We start from the raw sequence: 23,350 nt of genomic DNA on the forward strand, positions 1-23,350 counted from the left end.
AAGGAAGTTCAAGATTTTATTGTTCAAAAAACATCCAAGCTATTTAGGTTGAGACATGTTTTTAAATGGCATATTTTGATGGCAGTCCAGCAATTTATTGAAACTAAAGTTACTGATTGTTTCATTAGATATTTTAATAGCCCTAAGTTGCTCTTCTTTTCTAGTACATGCTCATCTTTGAAGTGCAAGTCTTTTAATACCAAATCTTAGTACCTTATCTACTCTGCTGAAACAATTCTATTGCAACAGTGTAGCAGTGCAACAATGGTGATGGCTCCATCTTTGAAGACAAAGCAGAAATCTTCTGATGATTTCACTCCTCCTTTGTAAGCATTTTCAGTAGTTCTTAAGTAGTGAGTGCTTGAATTATTTTTTGGCAAAGCATACCATAAGGATTAATCTGTGTAATCATACCATAAACCAGATAGTGAGCAAATTACATACAGGATTTTATAATGACAGAAACACTGTATTACACATTTTGAGAATAAACTTCTATTATGCCTCAAAATTGAGTGAAATTGTGTATGTAAAACTTACGTGCCTGGGTGCAGGTAAATTACTGACGGATAATTATTTCTTATCATTAGTTCCTCTGAGGTGATCAGTTGACCAGATTTTACTGTTAGTTGAAACTGAAACAATGAGCCAGTCTGCTCTTGCCTTCTAGGGTCCTGAAGGAAATAGAGAATTTCTTCCTAATTGACATTAAAGAGGAATTACAGTGATGGAGTGAAGCTCTTGTGAAAGTTCTCCTGTATTCACCTTCAGGACAGGTCAAAATTTTCAAGCCACACAGCTGGAGAAGAGACTCAGTGTGACTTTTGAAAGCACTGAAGAAGAAGCTGGTGCTAGACCAAGCTGAGATCCTTTAGCTGTCCTTTACTCTCTGCCTCTATGCTTTTGCACTTCTTTTGGCTGGTGTCCTACCCCAGTGTGACCCCTGACCTTTACAAAGAAGGATGCACACTAATAACCACACCACTGTCTTTATCTGCTGATGCAGGAGTTACTCTTGCCACCATTGCTGGTGGTGGGGATTTTAGGTGTGCTGTCACCTTTAAGGTTGTTCTGGGGCTGTGGAGGGGGCAGGATGAGGAGCTGGAGGTCAGATCTGATATGGCTGATGTAGACTGGCCCACCTCTAATGATCCAGGCTGGGTCGATGGGCTGAGGCCAATGGCATGAAATTCAACAAGACCAACTGCAGGGTCCTGCACTTTGGCCTCAGTAACTCCAGGCAGCGCTACAGACTGGGGGAAGGGTGGCTGGAGAGCAGCCCAGCAGAAAGGGACGTGGGAGTACTGGTTGACAACCAGTTAAATGTGAGCCAGTGGTGTGCCCAGGTGGCCCAGAAGGCCAATGGTGTCCTGGTTTGTACCAGGAATAGTGCGGCCAGCAGGAGTAGGGATGCAATTCTCGCCTTGTATGCAGCACTGGTGAGGCATCACCTTGAGTACTGTGTCCAGTTCTGGGCCCCTCACTTCAAGGATATTGAGATGCTGGAACAGGTCCAGAGGAGAGCAACAAGGCTGGTGAGAGAACTAGAGGGAAAATCTTACAGAGACAGGCTGAGAGAGCTGGGCTTGTTTAGCCTGGAGAAGAGGAGACTCAGGGGGGACCTTGTCACTCTCTTCAACTACCTGAAGGGAGGTTGCAGTCAGGTGGGGCTGGGCTCTTCTCCCAGGCAACTAGCAACAAGACAAGAGGGCATGGCCTGAAGCTGCTCCAAGGGAGGTTTAGGTTGAATATTAGGACGTACTTCCTCACAGAGAAAGTGATTAGACACTGGAATAGACTTCCCAGGGAAGTAGTGGAGACACCATCCCTGGATGTGTTCAAGGAAAGGCTGGATGCAGCACTTAGTGCCATGGTCTAGCCAATGTGGTGGTGTTGGTCATAGGCTGGACTTGATGATCTTAAAGGTCTTTTCCAGCCCTAGTAATTCTGTGATTCTGTGATTAGTGTGCTACAGAGTAAGAAAGAACTCATCTCTCTCTCCTGGATTTGTTGACTTTTACAGATTCTTTTTTTGTCTGTTTCGTTGTGCCCTTATAACAGCACTTTGGAGTTTAATGCCTGGGATACTGCTATGCTTTGTGGAACATCAGAGTAGAGAGATAATAATTCCTGTGTTTTCCACATAAATTGAAGGTTTCCTTGAAAACGCTGAATTCTCTATGTTCTGATAAGCCTAGGTTTTACCATTTTCTGAGGATCTTCTAAAAAGAATGGATTTAACTGCTTAGTTTCCATAAATGAAATTACAGACCTTCACAAATAGTTCACTGTAATTGCTACTTTTCTTTCGTCATCAGGAGAACAAAAGTTATGTAGCAATGATAATATGGTTACAGTTTTCAATCTTCATTTTCAAACACAGGCTTAGTTGCTAGATAGTAAAAAGAATTTAAGTTTACAGGGCTGATTGTAATTTTTTTTTTTTCTCTCTTTAATGAAATAACTTTCAAGACTACCTTCTTACATTAATACACATAAAAAACCAAGTTACACATGTTTTCCAAAGGGGCTCTAAGAGAAGGAATTACATAATGCTTTTGGGTACTTGGTAGTGTGAGGCTTGCAGGTATACAAGATTTGCATTAAAAATATGTTTTCTCAGGCCATTTGGTATGTAGTTGAAACCTGGAGAGGTGTACCTCATGTTTTCTTAAACTGTGTCTTTAAATTGGGAACTTCCAAGATAAATGAAAGCTGCTTTCTTTTTTGTTTTTTTGTGGTTTTTTTTTCCTGTGGACTCTGTTATGTGAAATGAGTTTTTTAAAAACTGACCAAACTATAACAATTCTCTCCAGAAGGAGGTAATTTTTGTGACATCAGTCTACAAAAAAACAATATTTTTGCTTGTGCTTTATTTTTGTATGATGCTCTTCTCATAAAATGTCATCCCAAGTAAATTGTAATTTCTTTACCATGTCTGATGGAAACAAGAAAAATAACTGAGAACTGGATAAAATTAGAATGAGAACCCCATTATTAAAAATGCCTGGGCTCAAATGCTGGCACAAAGTTACTGAAGGGGAGAACACCAATTTAACGACGCACATATCATCTTCACCAAGATGAGCATTGATGTAATCCCATAGTCTGTTAAAAGCTGTTCAGAGAGGCAATGACCTCTTGCCTTTTATTGTGAAAACTGGTTCTGAAGCACTCTGAGTCTGTTAAGGAAATAAATTTTGAGAAAACCAATACAGAAAGAGCAGGAACTTTATTCCTGCAGAGTAGATGTTAGATACCTTGTGTTGTGTAGAGTGTGTGCTTTTATTAACCTGACTCGTGTGTGTGTGTGTAATTGTTGGTTGTGGTCAGTAACAATCATTTGAGTTTGTTTGCTTTTGTTTTGTGTTTGGTTTTTTTTCTTGGCTTTTTTTTTTTTTTTTTTTTACCTTGTAGGATTTAGAAATGCAGTGCAGCTTTGACAGATTTCTTAGTAAAAGGACAATAAAATGACTGGTGGCTGTTTCATCACAAGGGAGGAGATCCTCTCCCATGTTGAGGCCACTTTTTTAGTAGGATTGCTATAAGAAATGTGGGGTTTTATTTTGGCAGGCAGAATTATACCTAAGTCAGAGTGGGGTAGTGTTCAGTCATTAATTTCCTGAGATGAAACCATTAAGTAATTTCTGCCACCTTTGCAGATGAGTGACCTTTTGCCTAAATCACAGCTCAAATCAGCAGAAAGCAGTAAGAAGCTAGTAGGCAATGGCACTGCCAGGGAGATTTCATCTTAAATTACTTACTGACAACTTAAACTGAGGAAGGTTTTTGCTTTTTTTAAATACCAAGTTAAAATGAAACAGAGTCAAAACAGAAGGAAACACCCCATATTTTTTTTTATATGGTTCATCTAAATGTTGTGCTTGCCAAAAAATGTTTCCATTTTATGAAAATGTTTTGATGAGTTCTTTTAACCCTGCCATCTGATTCACTAAATCTTAATTGCAGCATTCTGATTTATTTGCCAGAATTGATTGCTGCATGTATACAATGAGGGAATTCAGACACCAGTTACCTTATATATTGAGCCTTTATGAGCCTAAGGGGTGTTAGATGTTTTTTGTATTCTGTGCACTTTGAACTTCGGGTTCTTTTCATAGTTTAAATCACGTAGCCTCTTTGGATTCCAGTGCAGTTCAGTAAATGGACACCAGCTGAGAATTTTTCTCAGCCTATTTTGTAATTTGTCCTGTAAGAAATGTCCTATTATATAATAAACAATAATTCATTCAGGAACATAGAGTTCATAACACATTCTTTTCTTTGAATGGAATTGCAACTCAGTTGATTTGAGCAACAGTGCAGTAGTTCAAACGTGGGAGGATTTGTCATGTGAGTAGCAGGCCCGCTGAAGGAAAATGCATGTAAAGTGAACATTTTTTTACTGTTCATTGCTTGTTATGATTCTTTTTTAATAACATTGCTCCCTTATTTCTCAGCTTTGCCATCAAATCCAATTAATGACCATACAGGTGGAGCTAAAATGATATATGCTTTTGGAAGGACTGTGGTACCTCAGTTTGAGAACTGCTGACTTAAGAAAGTTTGTTTTGGGTTGTTTTTTTTCCTTACTAGTTGTCTTATGAAACAGATGGACATAACAAAAAGATTCCCTTTCCTGAGAAAAATATCTAAAGTAGAGATAATGGCTTATAGAAATTAAATCTTACTGAGGCTTCTGATGAATGGATGTGACTATTGCATGAAGAGACAGATGATGGTGAAATCTATGATTAATCTGCCCTGGGGTTTGGGTTTTTTTTGCCAATTCAAACTGTAAACCTTATTTTTCCAAATGTGTGGTGTGAGAAGTTTTTGGTTCTTTGTTTTGTTTTGTTTCATAAGACAGCAATGAACTGGAATAACATTGCCCATTATCTGAGCTGGAAAGCCCAGATGAGAAACAAAGAGTGAAGAAATTAAAAGTCCTTGCAGAGAAGGTCTAATCCCTTTGTACCATCAAGGGAAATGTGTGCACACAGACACACACACATAAAATAAGACAAAAACATATTTTAATTGAATACTAGTGGAGGCTGAGCAGCACAAAAGCTTACAATTTCACCTGGTTTTGTTTATAAATATTCAGGCACAGAGTGGGTTTTGTGATTACATTCAGGATTATGAAAATTCTGTAATTTGAAGTAAAGGTGATAATTTTTCCAGAGGTATAAAATATTATAATAATTTTATAGATTACAAAAGAGTAAGTGACACACCTGTGGTTACACAGGAAGGCTTCCAAGATGTTTGCTGGAGGTGGTGTGGTATGGTTCCCAGAGCTGTACTCCCATGTTACCTCTACACACCATGGCTGATGGAAAATCTCCTCTTCTGAGCTGAAGGTCAGAGCTGTACAAGCATCTTAGTCTCAAAACACTTCATGTTACAGTAATAAACTAGGAAAGTGTTTTGCATTAAAGCCTTCTAGCACTCTCCCTTGTTGCTGTTGCACACTTAGAACAGAAGAGAGTACATAAAAATAAAAGCTGCTCTGCTCTAAAACATGTGAGTCCTCTCCAACAAGCATGTAAGGGCAAAGCAAATGAATACACAGAAGAGTATGAAGACTTTTTTTGAGACAGTTCTTCCTCTTCAAGGAGGAGGTGGAGACCTTGCTAGCCTGTAAGTCATGGAGAAGTCATTTTAATCATCAGGAGGCTTGAAAGGGCCACAGTTGGGTGAAATGCTTTGATTTCTTAGCTTTTTTAGTAAAGCATATATATCTGTCTTTCCAGCATATTCAGTCTAAAAGAAAAGAGAAGAAAGAGTGGGAAGGAGGCAAGATTTGCCCCTTCAGTAGTTTTGCCATGAAACTAAACACCTTTAAAAAAAAATAATAATAAAAAAAAATTGGAAAGGATTTTTCTAGTTTGAAATTTGTTTTGCTTGGTTACACATGTTAAAAAGAATTGTAGGAATCAAAACAAGCCATTGGACTACATGATCTCTAGTGGTCCCTTCCAACTCTGACAATTCTGCTATTGAGATAAACTATAAATCAGGTTTGACTTCTTGTTACATTTACATTTAGTATATTGGCAAGCACATTTATGGTTGGTTGTGAGGATTTTTTTGTTTTGTGGTTTTTTTTATGGCTTCCAGGAAACTGAAGTTGCTATTAGTTGCATCTAAAAACAAACTTGGAGTGTAGAGACTGCAACAGTAAAACTACTTGGAAGGTGATGCAGACAGGATCATTTCTGCAGAGCATTAAAATGGAGGAATAAGAACTTGGAACTGATGTTGAAGAAAACAGAGCACAGAATACAGAGTTGAAGAATGTAGTTGTTCCTACTTGCCAAGGGAATGCCTCAAGAAAATGGTGTCATAGAAAGAAAACAGGTAGTGATTCTCTCCTCAGTTACAGTACTTTCATAGTGATGTAATTTACTTTGGGTCTGAGTCACTAGTCTTACTGATTTCATGTAGATTTCCTTCCCACTGCAGCTCAGAATTTTCTCTTGAGACAAATCTCATTTGCCATTTATGTAAGTTCTTGTGCTAGTACCAGATACTCTGACTCTTCTGAACCACGGATTCACCTTTTATTTTAAAATGTCATCAAAAGACAGATGCTCAGCTGGTGTAAAACCTGGACATTTGTTTCAGTATGGTCTGGATGATGCATGCTCTGAAAATGTGGCCCAAGGTCAGTAACAATATTGACAGAAAGAGTACCCATTCAAAGTAAATATTAAAGATAAGTTAACATTGCAGGCACAGTAATATTTAACACAAACTGTTGGTTTTTTATTGTTGTTTTTTTTTTTAGTAGAGCATAAACTTTATCCATTCATCCGGACCTATTGTATGTTCAGGTATGTAATCATTATTGCAAGTGATATTCAGTGAAAAGTTTTCATAACACTATGAAAGTGCATGTTGTGTAGTTAATTTGATTATTTCACAGCTTAAGATGTAGCATTTTGGGGGGAAAAGAATATTAATTTTAAAAAAAAAGAAAGAAAGATCGTAAAATTCATATAACGTATACCAGAAGCAGTGAGTATGAGTAATGTTTTCCCTACTGTGATAACAGTATCCACTCAATGATCAAGACAGAGTCAGGATTAATAATGACATTTTGATGGAATATTGTTCCCAGTGTAAGCAAGAATAACTATTCTGCTGTAAAAATGAAGCAGAAATTCTCTAAGTGCTTATAAGCTTTATTGCTTCTTGCAACCATAAGTAAAGGACAAACTTTTGTTGCTCTTCTCTGCTACTTTATATATGCCATCTCAGATGTAATTTGTAATTCTCAGTGTAATTTTGAGTTAATGGTGTAAAAGTACAAGTGTAAATCAGTGATATGCTTTGCAATACTTTATAACATTAATTATACACCCTTTATTAAACATACCCTAAGGAATTATTTTGTGGTTTGTTTTGGTTTTTTTTAGGATGATTTGGATGTATCAAACTTTGTATTTGATTTTCTTACTTGCTTCTGTTTACAGTGGTAAGTGAATATATGAGTCCTAAGACAGGCACACAGAGTAATGCAGCTCTTCTAGAAGAGGCCATGGTTAGTAACTGCGGTCTGGTCCTGAGACAGGAGGCTTGGCTCTGCTGTGTTGCACTCGGTTAAGGTTGGGTAACTCACATAACCCTGTTTCCTGACACAGAACTTTCTGATGGGGTTTTACTGATGTTGTCCTGCCACCTCCCCCCATGCTGTCACCTCACCCACGACCATGTCGCGGGCAGTTTTCTCTATCGGACTGTGGCTTCATCCAGCTTGTAACCGTGAAATGAGCGTGATGTTCAGTCTCCTGTACCCAGCAGCAAGGTTAGCAGCTTTAGCAGCAGCTCACGAAAAGAGCATTTTGCAGTTGGTAGTGAGTCCAGCAGGTGGGGTGACTCTCCGCAGCACAACTTGGAGCTCTCTCAAGTTTGCAGCAGTGTGTGCCGGCTGCCGGAGGCTCAGTCCAGCAGTGCTGGGATAAGGTGGCTGCCTCTCCCAGGCTGCAGAGGAGCCTCAGCCCTTTCCCCAGTCGCTGCTCTCGAGGCAGGAGGCAGGACTGACTGTCTCTCATCCCAGCAACCTCACTGGGAAACAGCAACTGACCTTCAGAGTCAACATCCCTTTTTTATTTTCTTTAAACAAACAAACCCCAACAACCCTCAGCCTTATTCGTACATTGCCTTTGCATGAAATTTCTGATTTAAAAGTATTTGTGTCATGACTTATGTACCATCATGCTTTAAAGGGTATTGCAGTAAGTATGAACAACTCCAAAACCAATTGTTTTATCGTGAATTATTTTTTAGAATTCTCTTGACATGCTGGAAAATTGGTGATTGTGTAGTTTTTTTCAATGTCTGTGTTAATGATTTACCTTTTTCAGTTAGCAAAAGTCAAACTACAGAAAATTGCATTGCATTTCCCTGAAGTTCCCTGTGCTGGTAAATTCTAACTATGACCTGACACAGGTTTATGTTCAGTAATGTATTAACTGTTTTCTTGGAGGACAAATAGGTAATTCAGCTTTTTAGCAAAATTTGTTTGGTAAATGTAGTATAATTTAAGGAAATGTTTTACATGGTTTGAAATCTCAGCAAAACTAAAGTCTGGGAATATTTCTGAGGCCTACGAAACACATTTTTATTGCAGTATTCAGAACTGGTATTGTTTTGTGTATGTAGTTTTACAACATAAATCAAGGGGTTTTTTTGGGGTTGGTTTACATCAGAAGAAGGTAAATAAAATCCAAAATGTCTGATACAGCAAATAATTGCAATATCATTTTCTTTTGACTCTAGAATTCATTTAAAATGTTCTAAGTAACAGCAAATTATTTTCTCTTGATGACAAAATTACATAAAAAGAAACTCTACCAAGAATAATAAATGTCAATATTTAAAGAAAGGTCTTGAAAGTATATATAAGAGAAAAAGAGGCTGTTTATAGAGTATAAATTTTAGATTAACGAGGTATCAACCTTTAAAAGATATTAGCATACTTTGACCATATGTCTAACAATTCTTCATTTTTACTTTCTTGGGAGTAAATGATATATTTTACATATACAGGAAACAGAATTACCTAAGTATAATTTATTATCACATTAATACATAAACTTTACTTGTAATATTTTATAAATTGTAAAATCCAATATGGTTGTTCGATTTGTTTTCATTTTAAATAGCTTTCAGTGCAGTATGGTAGGTCTATACTAATAGAGCTAGAAAAAATGTTTTCAGATGGGCTTTCTCCCATTCTGTAAAAACAGAGTATTTTCTCTTTATCTTTTAGCTAAGAAAAAACACTTTTTTGATACAGGAATAAAAACTGGAGTATTTGCTGATTTGCTACCTCTTTGCAGGGCAAATTCAAGAGTAGAGCGGGCTTCTCTTCAGAGCCAGCCCTCCTGCTAAGAGATCTTACAAATGCCTCAATTTTGAAAGACAGGAGCATGTTGCTGCTTAGTTATCTTCATTGCCTGTCTCTGCAGCACGGGTGGGTTTCATTACAGAGTTCCATATGGGACTAATGAGGAATTCTGCAAAGGCAAGGCAGCAGTTGAGCTCATTTTTATTCTGGACAGTTCCTGAGACACTGCTCCTCTTAACAGTATTTTCTTAATTGTAAAAAAAGTCAGAGGGGCTTTGAGGTGGTGTGTGGGCAAGCAGAAGGTTGTAAAATGCTGAAAGCCTTTGAAATTGTGCACAGTGTCACCACCTGTGACTCTGGCCTCTGAGCAGTCCATAAGCAAAATAGGACTGTCCTCACATACAACTTTCACTCCTTTTGTTCCTTCTACTTCCTTCTCCTTGTTTTCCTCTTAATGGTGCTCTGTACTGGTCTCTCTCAGAGGATGTGTCTGCTGCTTCTGAGATCTGCCATGAAAAAGTCACTTTCCTCAGCTGTACAGATCTGCCCTGTGCCCCATCCTGCTGCTTGGGTTTCTGCTTCAGCTGAAGTTGCCCTGTGCCAGCATTGGGTACAAGGCAAGGAAGCAGGGAAGATATGCTAGAGAGTTTTATTTCTGGTGGAGAGCAAAGACAAGACTCCCATAGGAACTGTGATACTCACCTCTCTCACCTCTTCTCCTGCCAAAGGACTGTCTGAAAAGTGGGGTCAATGACAAAGGGTAGCAGTGGCTTCACCCTCTCCTTGTGAACCGTGCACGCTCTCATCTCTAATAACTTACATGTTTTGTTGCTCCATATCAGAATGTGTGACTCAGATCTATGAAAATACTTACTTCCAAGGAGGAGACCTCACTACAGTTTTTACACCGAGTGCCAATTACTGCCAGGTAGTGTGCACTTACCATCCTACCTGTCTGCTCTTCACCTATTTGCCAGTGGAGTGGACTAAAGACCCTGCAAAAAGGTAAAATGTTCATGTTAGTGTGGCTTTTGCTGCTGTTCTGTGCTAATTTTAGAAAGTTGGTAACACTTTGATAGAAGACAGGCACACAGGGAAAACTACCAGGTTGCCATGGGAAACAATCTTGTATCTTTTAAAACTGGTGATCTAAAAAAGTATTTGCTTAAATTCAAAGTATTTAACCCCACCCTCTCTCTTTAGCATCTTTTTTCTCAGTTAACAACTTCTGTAGCCTGAGACAATGAGGTTCTCACCCCTCTCTATGCCTAGTGCATTTCTGTCTTCCAAACCCTGGGTTCTGCTTCTCACTTTAATGAGATTTCTTGGAGCTCTGTCATTCATTGAGGAATCTCATCTGCCCCCAATGTCAACAAAGCAGATGCAGTTCTGCTCTATCTTTCTCCAAATTGCACTTGTTTAAATTGTAATGTTGAGGGATATTGAACAGCCTGCATTTCACTTAAAAAGCAATTATGAAAATCTGTGTTGCACTGCAAAAGCTGTGAATTGCTGCATTTTATGACACAGGTTTTCCTGCTACTTAAAAGACAGTGATACAGAAATGCTGCCAAAAGTGGAGATGGAGGGAGCTATCTCTGGACATTCCTTAAAACAGTGTGACATCCAAATTAGTGGTAAGATACAGTTATTCATGTGTATGCATTTTGCTCTTCTATATCATGCAGCAGACGTTAGAAAACTATCATTTTGAAAACAGGAACAGAATCAGAGAAGATTCTATGTTCTATGAGGAGACCCCACTGACCATAAGGCAAAACCTGCATCCTTCACAGGGAAAAGCTGTTTCAAACCCTACAGTCCCAGTTCTCCTTCTGTGGAGTGTAAATTAAACCTTTTGACTCAAATGGGAGTTGTTGGTTGCTTGTGAGGACGGAATTTGCTTTTTAAATTGCTCTGTAAGTCTGGAAAAGTATGTTTTAGTATTAATCATGACTTCTTGTTTTGATTAATGTCATGGTCTCAGCAACAGTGGTTAGAGCTTGTTTCTCACGTAGGCAGAGGCACTGTCAAAGTCTGACAGTTTTTTCCTCTGCAGTGTGGTACTACAGATACCAACATTTCTGATCTTGTTACCAGAAGTATGTGTGAAGTATGATGTAACTGAAGCGAGTATGGGGTGTGGAATCTGGATTGCGAGGGCTGTGTCATACCAACTGTTATCTTTTGGGAAGTTTGTGGTGTGTGGTGGGAAGAAGAATAGAAGCATATTTGCAGAACTTGGTCTCTCTTTTTTTTTTTTTTTTTTTTTTTTTTTTTACAGCTTGCAGCCCAAATGTCCACAGAGGACTGGATATGGAAGGAGAAATTTATGATGTTACTATGGCTGACAGCTATCAGCAGTGCCAGAAAAGATGTACCAATGACAACCATTGCCATTTTTTTACATATGCCTCAGAAACCTTTCACAATGCAAGCTTTCGGTAGATACAGGTTCAGTATTTTTCCTTGGACAGTGCTTTGCTTTAGTAGAATAAATCTCAGAGCAGCCTAAGGTGCAAGAACTTATTCAAGGAAATAATTTTTCCTTGCTTTGTGATCCTTGTAATTTTTATTCAAACTTACAGATAGGAAAATGTCTGTAGTAAATCAGCTTTCATTTCTCCATTGGTGAGAAAGACATACTTGATTATTGTAGTAGTGAAAAAGATTAAAATTCTCTGTAGATATTGAAATGCAAATTATATTGGAGGTGATCTCTCTGTTAAATCCTGCTCTGCTTATGCTCTGAAAGAAACACTATCAGAGCAGTCAGATAAATTCTTTCATTTTCATCAGGCCTACATTTGAGCTATTAATCTGCTCAATTTTAGAAGTTTAACATTGTTCAGCTTGCTCTGTTCCTCATTTGAAGACTGTTCTGGAGGTTGGAGGTAGCTCTGGCCCATGGCCAGAACATGCACCATGATAGGAATTATGAGGTCAGGAGGATGGTGTAGACCAAAGAAGATGGCCTCTTGTCTTACCATTTTCTTTATTTTTTTGTCACTCAGTAAAAAATGCTTCTTAAAACATACCAATGTAGGAACTCCAAACAGCATAAAGGTGCTTGATGAGGTTGTGTCTGGATTCTCTTTAAAGCCATGCCAGCTTTCTGAAACAGGTAAGTATTTAAAATCTCTAATTCAGTTTACTTTTAAGGATTTGGATGATGAGGTGCAGTCTATCTCTGACATAGATATGTTTCATTATGTAAAATAATTCTAATGTAAACTTACTCTTGCAAATATTGTTGGTACTCTCAGGCACAAAGGACGTTCAGATCTTTTTAATTTTTCCATTTGATAATTTGTCTCACAAAAACATTTGCCCACTTTGAAGATCTAAAGAATTATTTCATAAGATTAGCTTGATGAAGCTGAATGTTATCTTTGTACTGTGGAGACAAAAATGAATGACAAAATCGTTTCAATGTCAAAGGCTGGGAGGAACATAAAGCATACTAAATTCTGTTTAGGAACTGTGTAAGCACTTAGGGATTTTTAATGAAGACCTGCACCTTTCTAATGTGACTGGCTGTTATGAAGGGTTATAGTCTGTGTTTTGTGAGTGATTTCTGTTGAAAGTGGTGTTTGTGCTTCTTTTTACAATCATTACTCAGACAGAATTCCCCAAAGTGCAAGATCAAACATTTTGCATTATATCTTCTTATATTCTCACTGAAACATTTTTTTTTTTTTTTTTCTACCTTCACCTTATATTACTCTGTGATATTTCTCTTCCTAATGGTGATGGTGTTATGCTCTGCATAGCTTTATTTTAGCTCACAGATAATCTAGTTTCCCTGTAGAAATAGAAATAACATTTTTTTAGAGATTCTGCATATTTTTTTTCTATGTCAATACATTTTCTTCAGACTCTGTTAATCCTACTGTAGGAATAAGCTTTTGAAATGATTGAAAAGTAGTTTTGTTCAGATCGTACCAAAGCAGATGCTTAAAGAAGAATGAAGTGTAAAAAAAGAATAAGAAAAAGGAAGAAAAAAATTTGTAAAGAGAAGATGACAATTTAGCTGTTCCCTTGCCATTTGTATGAGAGAATGGCGGGAAGATTTTTTTTTTTCCAAAACTCTTGCATTAAGATTTACTGGAAAGGCACATATTCATGGATAAAGAATTCACAGAATCACAGATTCTGAGACAAATCAGGGGACTGTAGCATAGTACAAAGAGTATGATTTAAAAAAAATAAATATTAAAAGCCACCTGAAACTTTATCAAAGACATTTATGGTTTATGACAATGATGACCTGGATGGCAGTACTGATGCATCACCATTTAAATCAGTATCTGAAAGCATATAAAGATCACTCTTGTTTCTGCCTGTCTTGCCTTACTTTCTATGTCTTGTGAGAAAGTGAAGAGGAGAGAAAGAAAGAAGGAGTAAATCATGGGATCGTAAAAGCCTAGACAGTACTATTGGATCAAGAGGTTATCTAAGGAGGGTATCTGTCTTAATACATGACATATCAAGTCTACCTGGCCAGACAGAGATTTGTCAAATGTAGTCATCAAATGTCAGTACCAACTTCTGCTTTGTTGTATTGCAAATATCTGAAATGGGTTTATTTAAATATTTCTTCTATTTTTCTTTTTTTCTGACTGTATTTAGGCTGACTAGTCCTACATTGTATATGTTCCAGAGTAATAATTTTAAAAATAGATGCTTCCACTTTCAAAGCTTTTAGAATCACTGCAACCCTCTGTGAACACCGAAAGACTAAATTGTACCAAGAAACTGAGATTGCTTCAATTAGATTCTAAGACCACCGAAAATAATCAATATTAAGGGATTTCTGTTCCCTGTTCCACCATGTTTTCTTCCTTCTGCTCAGTAATGCTAATGTTGTTGACCATCCAACTGCAGCTTGTTTTCATGAAGAGAGGAAAAAAAAAATGTAGCTCTTTAGCCTTTCTTGTATCCTTAGCTGTTAGCTGTACTTCTCCCTTTAGCAGAACTTGAACTCCTTTCTTAATGCTAATTGAATAGCACTGCATATTTTTCTTTCAAGAGTTTGTCCCTTTCTGTTTGGCTTTTTATTTTTTGCTTTTGCCTTTCAGATTTTGTCATTATGCACACATGCCATTACACATCCATAGGAATTTGTTTGTTTTTCTGCCCTTTGTAAAGGACCTTCTTTGAGAACACTGAATATTAAACGATCACTAAACATCACCATTGAGACAATGGGTTAGCTTCCCTACATCCAGATCCACATTAATGCATCAAATATAATTTCCTCTAGAAACTGTCCATTCCCCTGAACTCTGTTTCTCCTTTATGTGGGATCTTACCTTCTAATTGCCAGAGTTAATTAACCCTTATTTTCTAGTCTCCTTGGTGGGTGGTTGTTGTTTTTATTGTGTAATTACTGCCCAGTACTGTTTTCCTGTCATGCTTTTGTTTTTCTGAAAACCTCATGAAAGTAACAGTAACATTAAGATCTACCTCTCCTTTTACTGCTTTTCTTTTTCTGCAGTAAGATGTTTCCAGTACATTTCTATAGTTCATTGGGTAGTGTCAACTTGGCTGCTGTACTCTTTCAATAGCTCACATTCTCTGCTGCCACCAAGTCCTGCATTTGGGATCATTTATTTGTTTTACTGTCTCTACATCTTGATATATTCAAGAAACATCTCCATGTTGGTGCTTTTTTTTTTTTTTTTTTTTTTTTTTTTTTTTTTTTCTCCTCTTTTTATTGTTGCACTGGGATTTTAACTAGGACTTCAAGTGTATCTTTGGAGAGGGCAACTCATCTCTTTCTGACCATGCTAGTACTTCTTGTAACTTCTGTCTCCGTAGTATGGTTGTGTGAGTTAGACTGCCAAGTCTCTGTTCCATTATTTTGTCATGTCAGATGGCAGATTGTACATTACTCCTCCTTATTCTGTCTACTTTTAAAACAGTATTTAATAAAGTGTTAAGAGGTTAATCCCATTATTTTTGTCTTTGCTTCCCATGATCCTCCTTTATACCTATTACCATTTGCCTAGATTACCACTGTTTATTCCTAATTGTGGATTTGTTTACTGATCTCCATTGTTCCTAATTTAAAGCCTTTCCTACTGGATTAGCAAATCTGTATTCTGACATGTTGCTTATCTTCTTCTCTATATGAACCTGATGTCTGCTCAGGAGTCTTCTCCATGAGTTTACACATTTGGAAAAGTTATTGTGAAATATTTTTTTGTTAAAATTTTTCTAGCTTATCAGTCACAAAAAAAGAAAAATTTAATAAGGGTAGAAATCAATAATCTGTAAACATTCATATTCTGATGACATAATAAAATATTTGGAATTTTGATATTTTGTTCTTGTTTTATACAGATTGTCAAACGGACATTTTTGAAGGTCAAGAATTTTTAGGAATGAACATTACAAGTTTTTTCACTCCTGATATCTCTGTCTGCCAAACTATTTGTACATATTTTCCAAAGTGCTTGTTCTTCACGTTCTTTACCAAGGAGTGGCAAATAGAATCCCAAAGGTGAATATGACAACTAACTTTAATTCTCTAAGTAGACTTTTTAAAATAAAACACGCAGTCTTTTTTAATGACTATTTTATTATACTTAGGGAAATTCTTGTAAATTGGTTATTTTCAGTACATCACAACGTTTTATGTTTTGTATTCAGGAGTTTAGAATTTCCTGTGGGCATTTGTCTGATCAGGGGTTTGTATGGCAGCTGCATATCTGGTATTAACCTGAAAAGAATTATACACATCAAAGAGACAGATGACCTCCAGCTTAAAGCTGAATTTTATGAAATTATCAAAAGAGTCATTGAGTTTCCTAGCGGTAATAAATTATTTATTTGAAAAGGGTTTTTTATAAAGTTAGCAGAAAAATGTTTCTGTTGAAAAGTCTTCAGACTTTGTAGTGAGAATTGTTAAAAATCTACATTCTTTATAGAAGAGAAGAATGATATTTCAGAGGAATTTCCAGGAGAAGCAAAGCTGGGATGATATATAACATCTAAAGTCACCTGTTCTACATATACCTAAATGCTGTGCAACCTTTAATAATACAGTCGTATGCCATTTCACAAAACTACAAAAGCCCCCTCTATTTAGTGTGAACTAGTGAACTTAGTAAATGCCTTTTCACATTAAATACCTTCACAGAGTCTTGGGAGAAAAAGCAAATTTAATAAAGAAACTTCTCATATCAGTACCTGAACAATCCATTTTAGGATGGGAGAACAGATTTAGTTATTGTAAATATGTTGTGGGTTTTTTGTTGTTTTAGAAATCTTTGCCTTCTGAAGACATCAACAAGTGGGATACCAGAGGCACTTATATCACAAGAAAAAACTGTATCAGGCTTTGGTCTCCTAAATTGCAGAAGATCCTTTCCAGGTAAACAGTAAATTACAATTAAACTAGTAGTTTTGAATTAATCAAATGAATAGATTTACTGATGCCTGGAATGCAATCTTACAGCCTGCAATTCTCGCACTTACATGCACATGAATTTTTTGGGAGATGAACTCAATGTCACTTACACTAAAGGACACAGAGCCTGTCAGCAGCTTTGCACAGATGTGATCCGCTGCCAGTTTTTTACCTACTTTCCCCTCCAAGATTCATGCAATGAGGAAAGGTGGGATATTTTCTAAAATGTTCAAATATTGCAGAAATAATCATTCTGCAGGCTTGGTGAGGCAGTAATGTATGTGTTCTGCACAAACAAGTACAAACTGAATCTTTGCAATAATTCATTGGCAGAAAGTGTGAGTGCCACCTCAGAATGTCCCCAAATGGATCTCCAGTGGAAATAGCACATGGGCCAGGAACGATCTCTGGATACTCACTAAGATTATGTAAAAAAAAAACCAATACTGGTAAGTGAAACCTCTTTCATGTTAAAGAGACAGTGCTTAACTGATTTCAGTACAGGAAGCCAAACCCCCCTGTTTTTTGTTTGTTGTGGGTTTTTTTTAATTGGCTGCCCTGGTTGCACTCTCACAGAGGGCCACCTTGTGAAGTTAGTGTTCTGAAAAAGTGAAGGCAGCCAGGTGTGCACATTGTAAACTCCAACAGTAGCACTGTGAACTTGATTTTAGTAGACTTTGAATTCCTAATTCAGAAAAGGACTGGAATGCATCTTTGCAATGAATCCGTTTCTTTACAGGCTTCAGCAGTATTCTCATCTTCATTTGTCATTGGTGAGTACAAATTATATTTAAGCACAGTTTTAAATTATGTTTGTAGTGTGTATGCAGCATTCTGCAAGAACAATTAGGATTGTTGGAGGGACAGACTCTTCTCCTGGTGAATGGCCATGGCAGGTCAGCTTGCATGTGAAGTTGTCTCGTCAGAGACATCTCTGCGGGGGCTCTATCATCAGCAGCCGCTGGATTCTTACAGCTGCTCACTGCGTCATGAGGTGAGGCCTGAATATGAATGTACAAATAAAGCAAAACATTTTTGTCCAGTGTATGAGATAAGTTGAGATATATCATCAGAAAAATAAAAATGTGGACTAGAATAAAATGAAATATTTTAATGTTACCAAAAGTTGAACTTCTAAGGCAGACTACTCATATCCTTAATGTAACTGAAACTCGATACTTTGTCCCTTTCTAACATAGTATTGTAGTACTGATGCTGAATTATTTGTATCCATCTCCAAGACTAAAGTCTACAGTAGATACCAGATACCTACTGAAACTTTGACATTCTCACGCATCATAAACTCTTTCTTACTGTTATAGCATATTCAAGGAAAATCTGTTGCTAGGTTATTCCATTTCAAAGACTTCAAATTACTTATCTCAGATGTTTCTCCTTGGTGCTTAAGAAATGGTACTAATCTGATAGCTTCAGCAGCAGGATGCTCACCAAGTTAGCTCACTTGACCAAGACACAAAGCATATCAGGGAGTGGGATGAGTGGTGTCTGTTTAGGCTGCTTCTGCTACCTGAGCTACCCATCTCTGCATTACATGAAGCATCCACATCCCAATTGTCCGGGCTTTCCTTTAAAAGTTGGTTTCAGTTTTTCCCCAAATTCTATCAAGCAGCAATATCATATTTGTAAAGCAGATTTCAGATGTAAGAACAAAATTTAAAGCAGACAATACCTAAGACATTGCTTATTTGCTCTGATGCAAATAGTCCACATTTCTAATCAAATTATGAACCTGTTTAGGTCATGAAATTATTTGTGGTGTAAAGAGCTGTTTTAATTGTCATGCAGATGATTCATTTCCTGTGTTGGACTGTCACCATCTGTAGAGAAGGTTATCTTATCATTTACAGAGTGAAAAGTGTAAGACTATAATGCAGTCTGATGGGAGAAAAGCAACAGGTAACATGCTTCAAAGAACAGGATGTTGACCCAGTAGTATGGTCCAAAAATTAGGCTTTTTTGCTTAAACAGTGTAGTATCTTGCCCATTACTATTTTGGCATAGAATAGTATTGTCAATATTTTGCCTACAGTGGCAAAGTTTATAAAAATGGTTAAACTCTCTAAAAAACCCTGTTTAAAAAATATCATTCTCTATCTACCAGCCAGTGTACAAGTTACCAGTATCATAAAAGGCAAAGTGAAAAGATACACTTGCAAAACAAATAAAAACAAACCAGTCTTTACTAATTGGAAATTAATAAATAAATTATATTTATGGATTCATATATAAAATATTAAAAATATTCGGGAAATTTTATTTAAGACAAGTTTTGCATCTTCTTCATTGCATGTATCAAGACTTCTAAGTTGCCTTCATGGTAGAATATTGCAGTGGAATACCCTGTGAAGGTACTCAAAGTTGAAACCATAAAGATTAACTGGAACTTTTTATGATATTACACACTCTAATGTATATTTACATGACTAGTGTCATGTTACTAGCAAGTGTCAGAATAGACTCTACTAGAATCTAGTAGACTCTAGAGTCTGAACATAAAGGAGATAGAAAACTGATGTGGGGATAAAAATATGAACAGGAAGAGGAACAGGAAAGAGTAGACCTGAAGGGAATGGACAAAATAAATATTTTTTTGTTAGTTGTGAGATTGTGAAAACAAAAAAAAAAAAATGGAAAGAATGAGCCAGTGCTGTTCACTGTACACTCAGGAGTAAGGAACGGAAGGCACACAGCCTCTAAATCAGTGCCAAATCTTTTGCTACAGACTGACTGACTGTGTTTTTCCCTCAGTCTTGAGAATCCCAACATTTGGCGTGTTTATGCCGGTATTTTAAAACAAACAGAAATAAATGAGGATACACCCTTCTTCAAAGTGGAAGAGATTATTGTTCACCCTCAGTATAAATACGCACAGACTGGATATGACATTGCTTTAATGAAACTTGATAAGCCTATGAATTTCACTGGTATGTAGTGTATTTCAGAGGAATTCTGAAAATGTGAAGGATGCTGTGGGGCTGGTGTTGGGGTAGCAGTGCACAACATTTGGGCTGGCTTCATTTAAGATGCAGTTATGGGGGTTTGACGAGAATCTTATTCTGTTGGCTTTGAAAAGAAAATGGGTGTTTTTTACTTATGTGACTGGAGTGATATATAGTGTAAGGCACAAAGCATAACATGGAGGCTATCATGAGAGATCGTGTATGTGCCTACAAAATCTTAATGCTGCAATTGTCTCTGCTGGTCAAATAATATTTTTAATTGTATCACAGATCTTCAACTACCCATTTGTCTGCCATCAAAAGAAGATACTAACATACTTTATACTGACTGTTGGGTAACTGGATGGGGTTACAGTAAGGAAAAAGGTACAGATAAATATCTAAACAGTGAGTTCTTGCATTTGCAAAGTTTTTGTGGTTAAAAAATCCTTATACTTCTCCAGCACTGTAATGTAATTCTTAATTAGAATCTACTTCTAGTAAGACATCATAAAATGTATGAAAGATATATGAAGTTATTAAATAACTCCATGCTCTGACACAAAAATTTAATTTTATAAATGGTTTGATCCAATAATTTGAAATATTTAATAATGCAACCTAAATATATCCTGTAGCGGTCACAAGTATTTTTCTTAAACTATTCTCTTAAAGATTCTAGCTTAATCTACTGGAAAATCCCTGTATATATCTGGAATACACATTCTTTTTTGTTCTCCCAGCAGAAAAAAAACCAACTAACTTATTGAACTGTGAGATTTTTATTTACAGTCTGCACAGAACCCAAGCTCTTTTTTTTTTTTTTTTTTTTCTAGCTTAATCTACTGGAAAATCCCTGTATATATCTGGAATACACATTCTTTTTTGTTCTCCCAGCAGAAAAAAAACCAACTAACTTATTGAACTGTGAGATTTTTATTTACAGTCTGCACAGAACCCAAGCTCTTTTTTTTTTTTTTTTTTTTTTTTTTTTTTTTGGTGGTTGTATTCATGTAAGTTTAGAAACTGGAGATTGAAGTATGTTGCTTTTATGATTCTGAAGGTTGATTATTAACAATACCAATGACAGCAGCTGCTGTGACAGCAGGTGAGTTTTTAAACTCCTCTGATTTCATATGGAGGTAGACCAAATAGCTGTTAATTATAAAAGTATGCTTTTACAAGCATTTATCTATTTATATTTTAACATGTGTAATATTTATGTGTACGTGTATATATATATATATACACACACACTTTATTAAACTGCATCCTTTCCTTCATAGACCTTCAATTTGAAGGTTAGATTTCAATGTGAAACCTAACAAAATTAGGCTTATACTGTATAGGCTATTTCTTCTGTTAATTTCTGGGAAAAGACTGATCTCAAATATTCTTATTTAATCTCTATGTGCAAATTTCTCCACCCTGTAAATTAGTCGCACATAGAACAGCACAGATTTGGCAACTGGGAGATTCCAAATCTATTGTAACACATTTCTAAGAAATAATTGTTAATGAAACAAAAGAATGCTCTTAAAGGGAGGACAGGTTCCAAAGGCCATTGTCCTGAAAGCTGTACTAAAATGAGGATCCATTGCAAATCATAAGGGAGTTTCAAAGCTTGCCCAGTCATGAGACATAAAATGGCATTATAAATACATTCAAATTAGCATAAAATTCACATTGCTTACTAACTCAAAAAAAGAAAAGAGGAAAATTGGTGTTATGAATGTCTAACACTCCAAAAGCAGTGGCCTCCAACTTTGTAGTATCACTGTATTGGGATTTCTGCAGTTGATTTTAACTTTTGTTTTGCTAGAAGCAAACATTTCTGTGTTCATACCATCTATTTCATAGGTCGTGTAGAAGATATTCTTCAGAAGGCTACTGTTCCTCTCATGTCAAAAGAGGAATGCCAGGCAAGGTACCTGAAGCACAGAATAGGTGACAAAGTGATCTGTGCTGGTTATGATGAAGGTGGAAGGGATGCTTGTAAGGTAATGAAAAGAAGTAGTATATAGTCAAATATTCCAGACATTCATTCAAATGTATAACTGAATAATGTATTTTTAAATTACCATTAGAAAAATATGGTTATTAATAGAGCCATTGATCCATTTGTTACTTTTGCTTGTCAAAAACTCTGAAAATAAAGGCATATGCAAAGGATTTCTTGTGACACACTATGTGTGTGTATACATAAATACATCATCCATTTAGGGAATACAACAGTATTCCTTCAGAGTATCAGAAATCCAAAGCGAGCAAATATAGCATCTCAAATCAGTTCTTCAAAAAAAAAAAAAAAAAAAGAAGCAGACTTCCTATGTGATGATTTTTATTTCTTGACATGAAATACAGTACATGAAAACTTATTTGAAAGCATCCACTGTGTACGAATCAGAGGGGAGAGTGCTAGCAATGCTATTAAAATGCATGGGGAATGGAAAGCTAAAGACAACCTGGTGAGCAGTCTGGTCTGTTCATTATTAGAAATGAAAATGTCCCATGAGTGCATGCATGAGTTCAGTGAGCCAAATTCTCTGCTTGAGTGTAAACTCATGCATTTCCATTAATTTAAATGTTTGGAATTAATGTATGCAAGAAGAAAATAGTCTGATTAATAAGATTAAATCCTCTACAAAATACAGTATTTTCACTTCAAGCAGTGAAGCACTTTAACAGTTAACATTTTTTATGTTAAAATGTTACTGTTACTATGATCAATATTGAGGAATTAGCAATAAAAATACTTGGAGCTGGGAAGTAATTTTTCCTCTATGTCAACTAAACTTTATCTGATAGAGTGTACCAGAACATAGAGATGCTATTTTATAAAAATAACACACTTGTTATTGTTTCAACAACTCATAACAGATATGCTAAAGAAGCTTATATTAAAAAAGATCAGGTAGAAATAGGTTAAGAAAACAGAGATGTGTTTTATCCTGAGGGGGACGGAGTCACTCAAACAAGATAGGCTGCATAGAGAATTGAGGTTTTCATACTAAAACTAAAGTCATAAGATGAAATACCGGCACATGTCACGTTGACATGTATTCTTCATTGGATTTTAAATCATGGTACATAGATAAGTTAAAAAAGACCAAGAAACAAGCTAGTAGTTTTGAACCTGCACGAGAAGTGGAAATTATTTGCAATGACTGTGAAGTATTTATAAGTCAATTTACTTGAAAAAAAGAAAATCTACTTCAGTACCCTGTTGATTAGCCTTAAGTGAAAGTAATTGAAATCTAGGCAATTATGCTGGTGTTAATGCTGAATGATGCTGATTTTAGTCAAGGCTTTTTCTGAGAGAGAAATACTGATGAGAGCTCTGCCTTGCTTGTTCTGTCTTTTTCTTCTGTGACTTAGGGAGATTCAGGAGGGCCATTGTCATGCAAGCACGAGGAGTTGTGGTATCTGGTGGGCATCACCAGCTGGGGTGAAGGGTGCGCTCGCCCCAGGCAGCCGGGTGTCTACACAAAAGTTGCTGAGTATTCAGACTGGATTCTTGAAAAAACTACCTAGCTCCTTCTACCTATTGGCTCAAAGCAATGCGATGAAATATAGTATCATTTTTTAAAGGCATTTCTTGTTGGCTTGCAA

The 23,350-nt window shown here is 36.5% G+C and overlaps 1 protein-coding gene across 1 annotated transcript; it reads left to right on the forward strand.

Annotated features, from left to right (window-relative positions):
• Positions 1-7,428: 7,428 nt before the first annotated feature.
• Positions 7,429-23,272, forward strand: LOC104393018 (coagulation factor XI-like). Its single transcript, XM_010002469.1, has 14 exons — positions 7,429-7,486; positions 10,204-10,366; positions 10,892-10,998; positions 11,646-11,805; positions 12,376-12,485; positions 15,710-15,869; positions 16,633-16,742; positions 16,827-16,986; positions 17,112-17,227; positions 17,598-17,772; positions 19,548-19,723; positions 20,030-20,125; positions 21,599-21,738; positions 23,117-23,272. Exons 1-14 carry the CDS (start codon positions 7,429-7,431, stop codon positions 23,270-23,272), a joined length of 1,887 nt encoding a protein of 628 aa, XP_010000771.1.
• The last annotated feature ends 78 nt before the right edge of the window (positions 23,273-23,350 follow it).

Source organism: Chaetura pelagica, unplaced genomic scaffold, assembly GCF_000747805.2.
Source record: "Chaetura pelagica isolate M959 unplaced genomic scaffold, ChaPel_1.0 scaffold67, whole genome shotgun sequence".
Taxonomy (NCBI): Eukaryota; Metazoa; Chordata; class Aves; order Apodiformes; family Apodidae; genus Chaetura; species Chaetura pelagica.

What these genes read in the sequence shown, in the direction of transcription:
- LOC104393018 (XM_010002469.1), top strand. Translation starts at nt 7,429, where the DNA reads ATGATTTGGATGTATCAAACTTTGTATTTGATTTTCTTACTTGCTTCT. An exon ending in TTGCAGAAGATCCTTTCCAG is followed by an intron (nt 16,743 to 16,826) that starts GTAAACAGTAAA and finishes GCAATCTTACAG; the next exon opens with CCTGCAATTCTCGCACTTAC. An exon ending in TAAAAAAAAAACCAATACTG is followed by an intron (nt 17,228 to 17,597) that starts GTAAGTGAAACC and finishes TTATGTTTGTAG; the next exon opens with TGTGTATGCAGCATTCTGCA.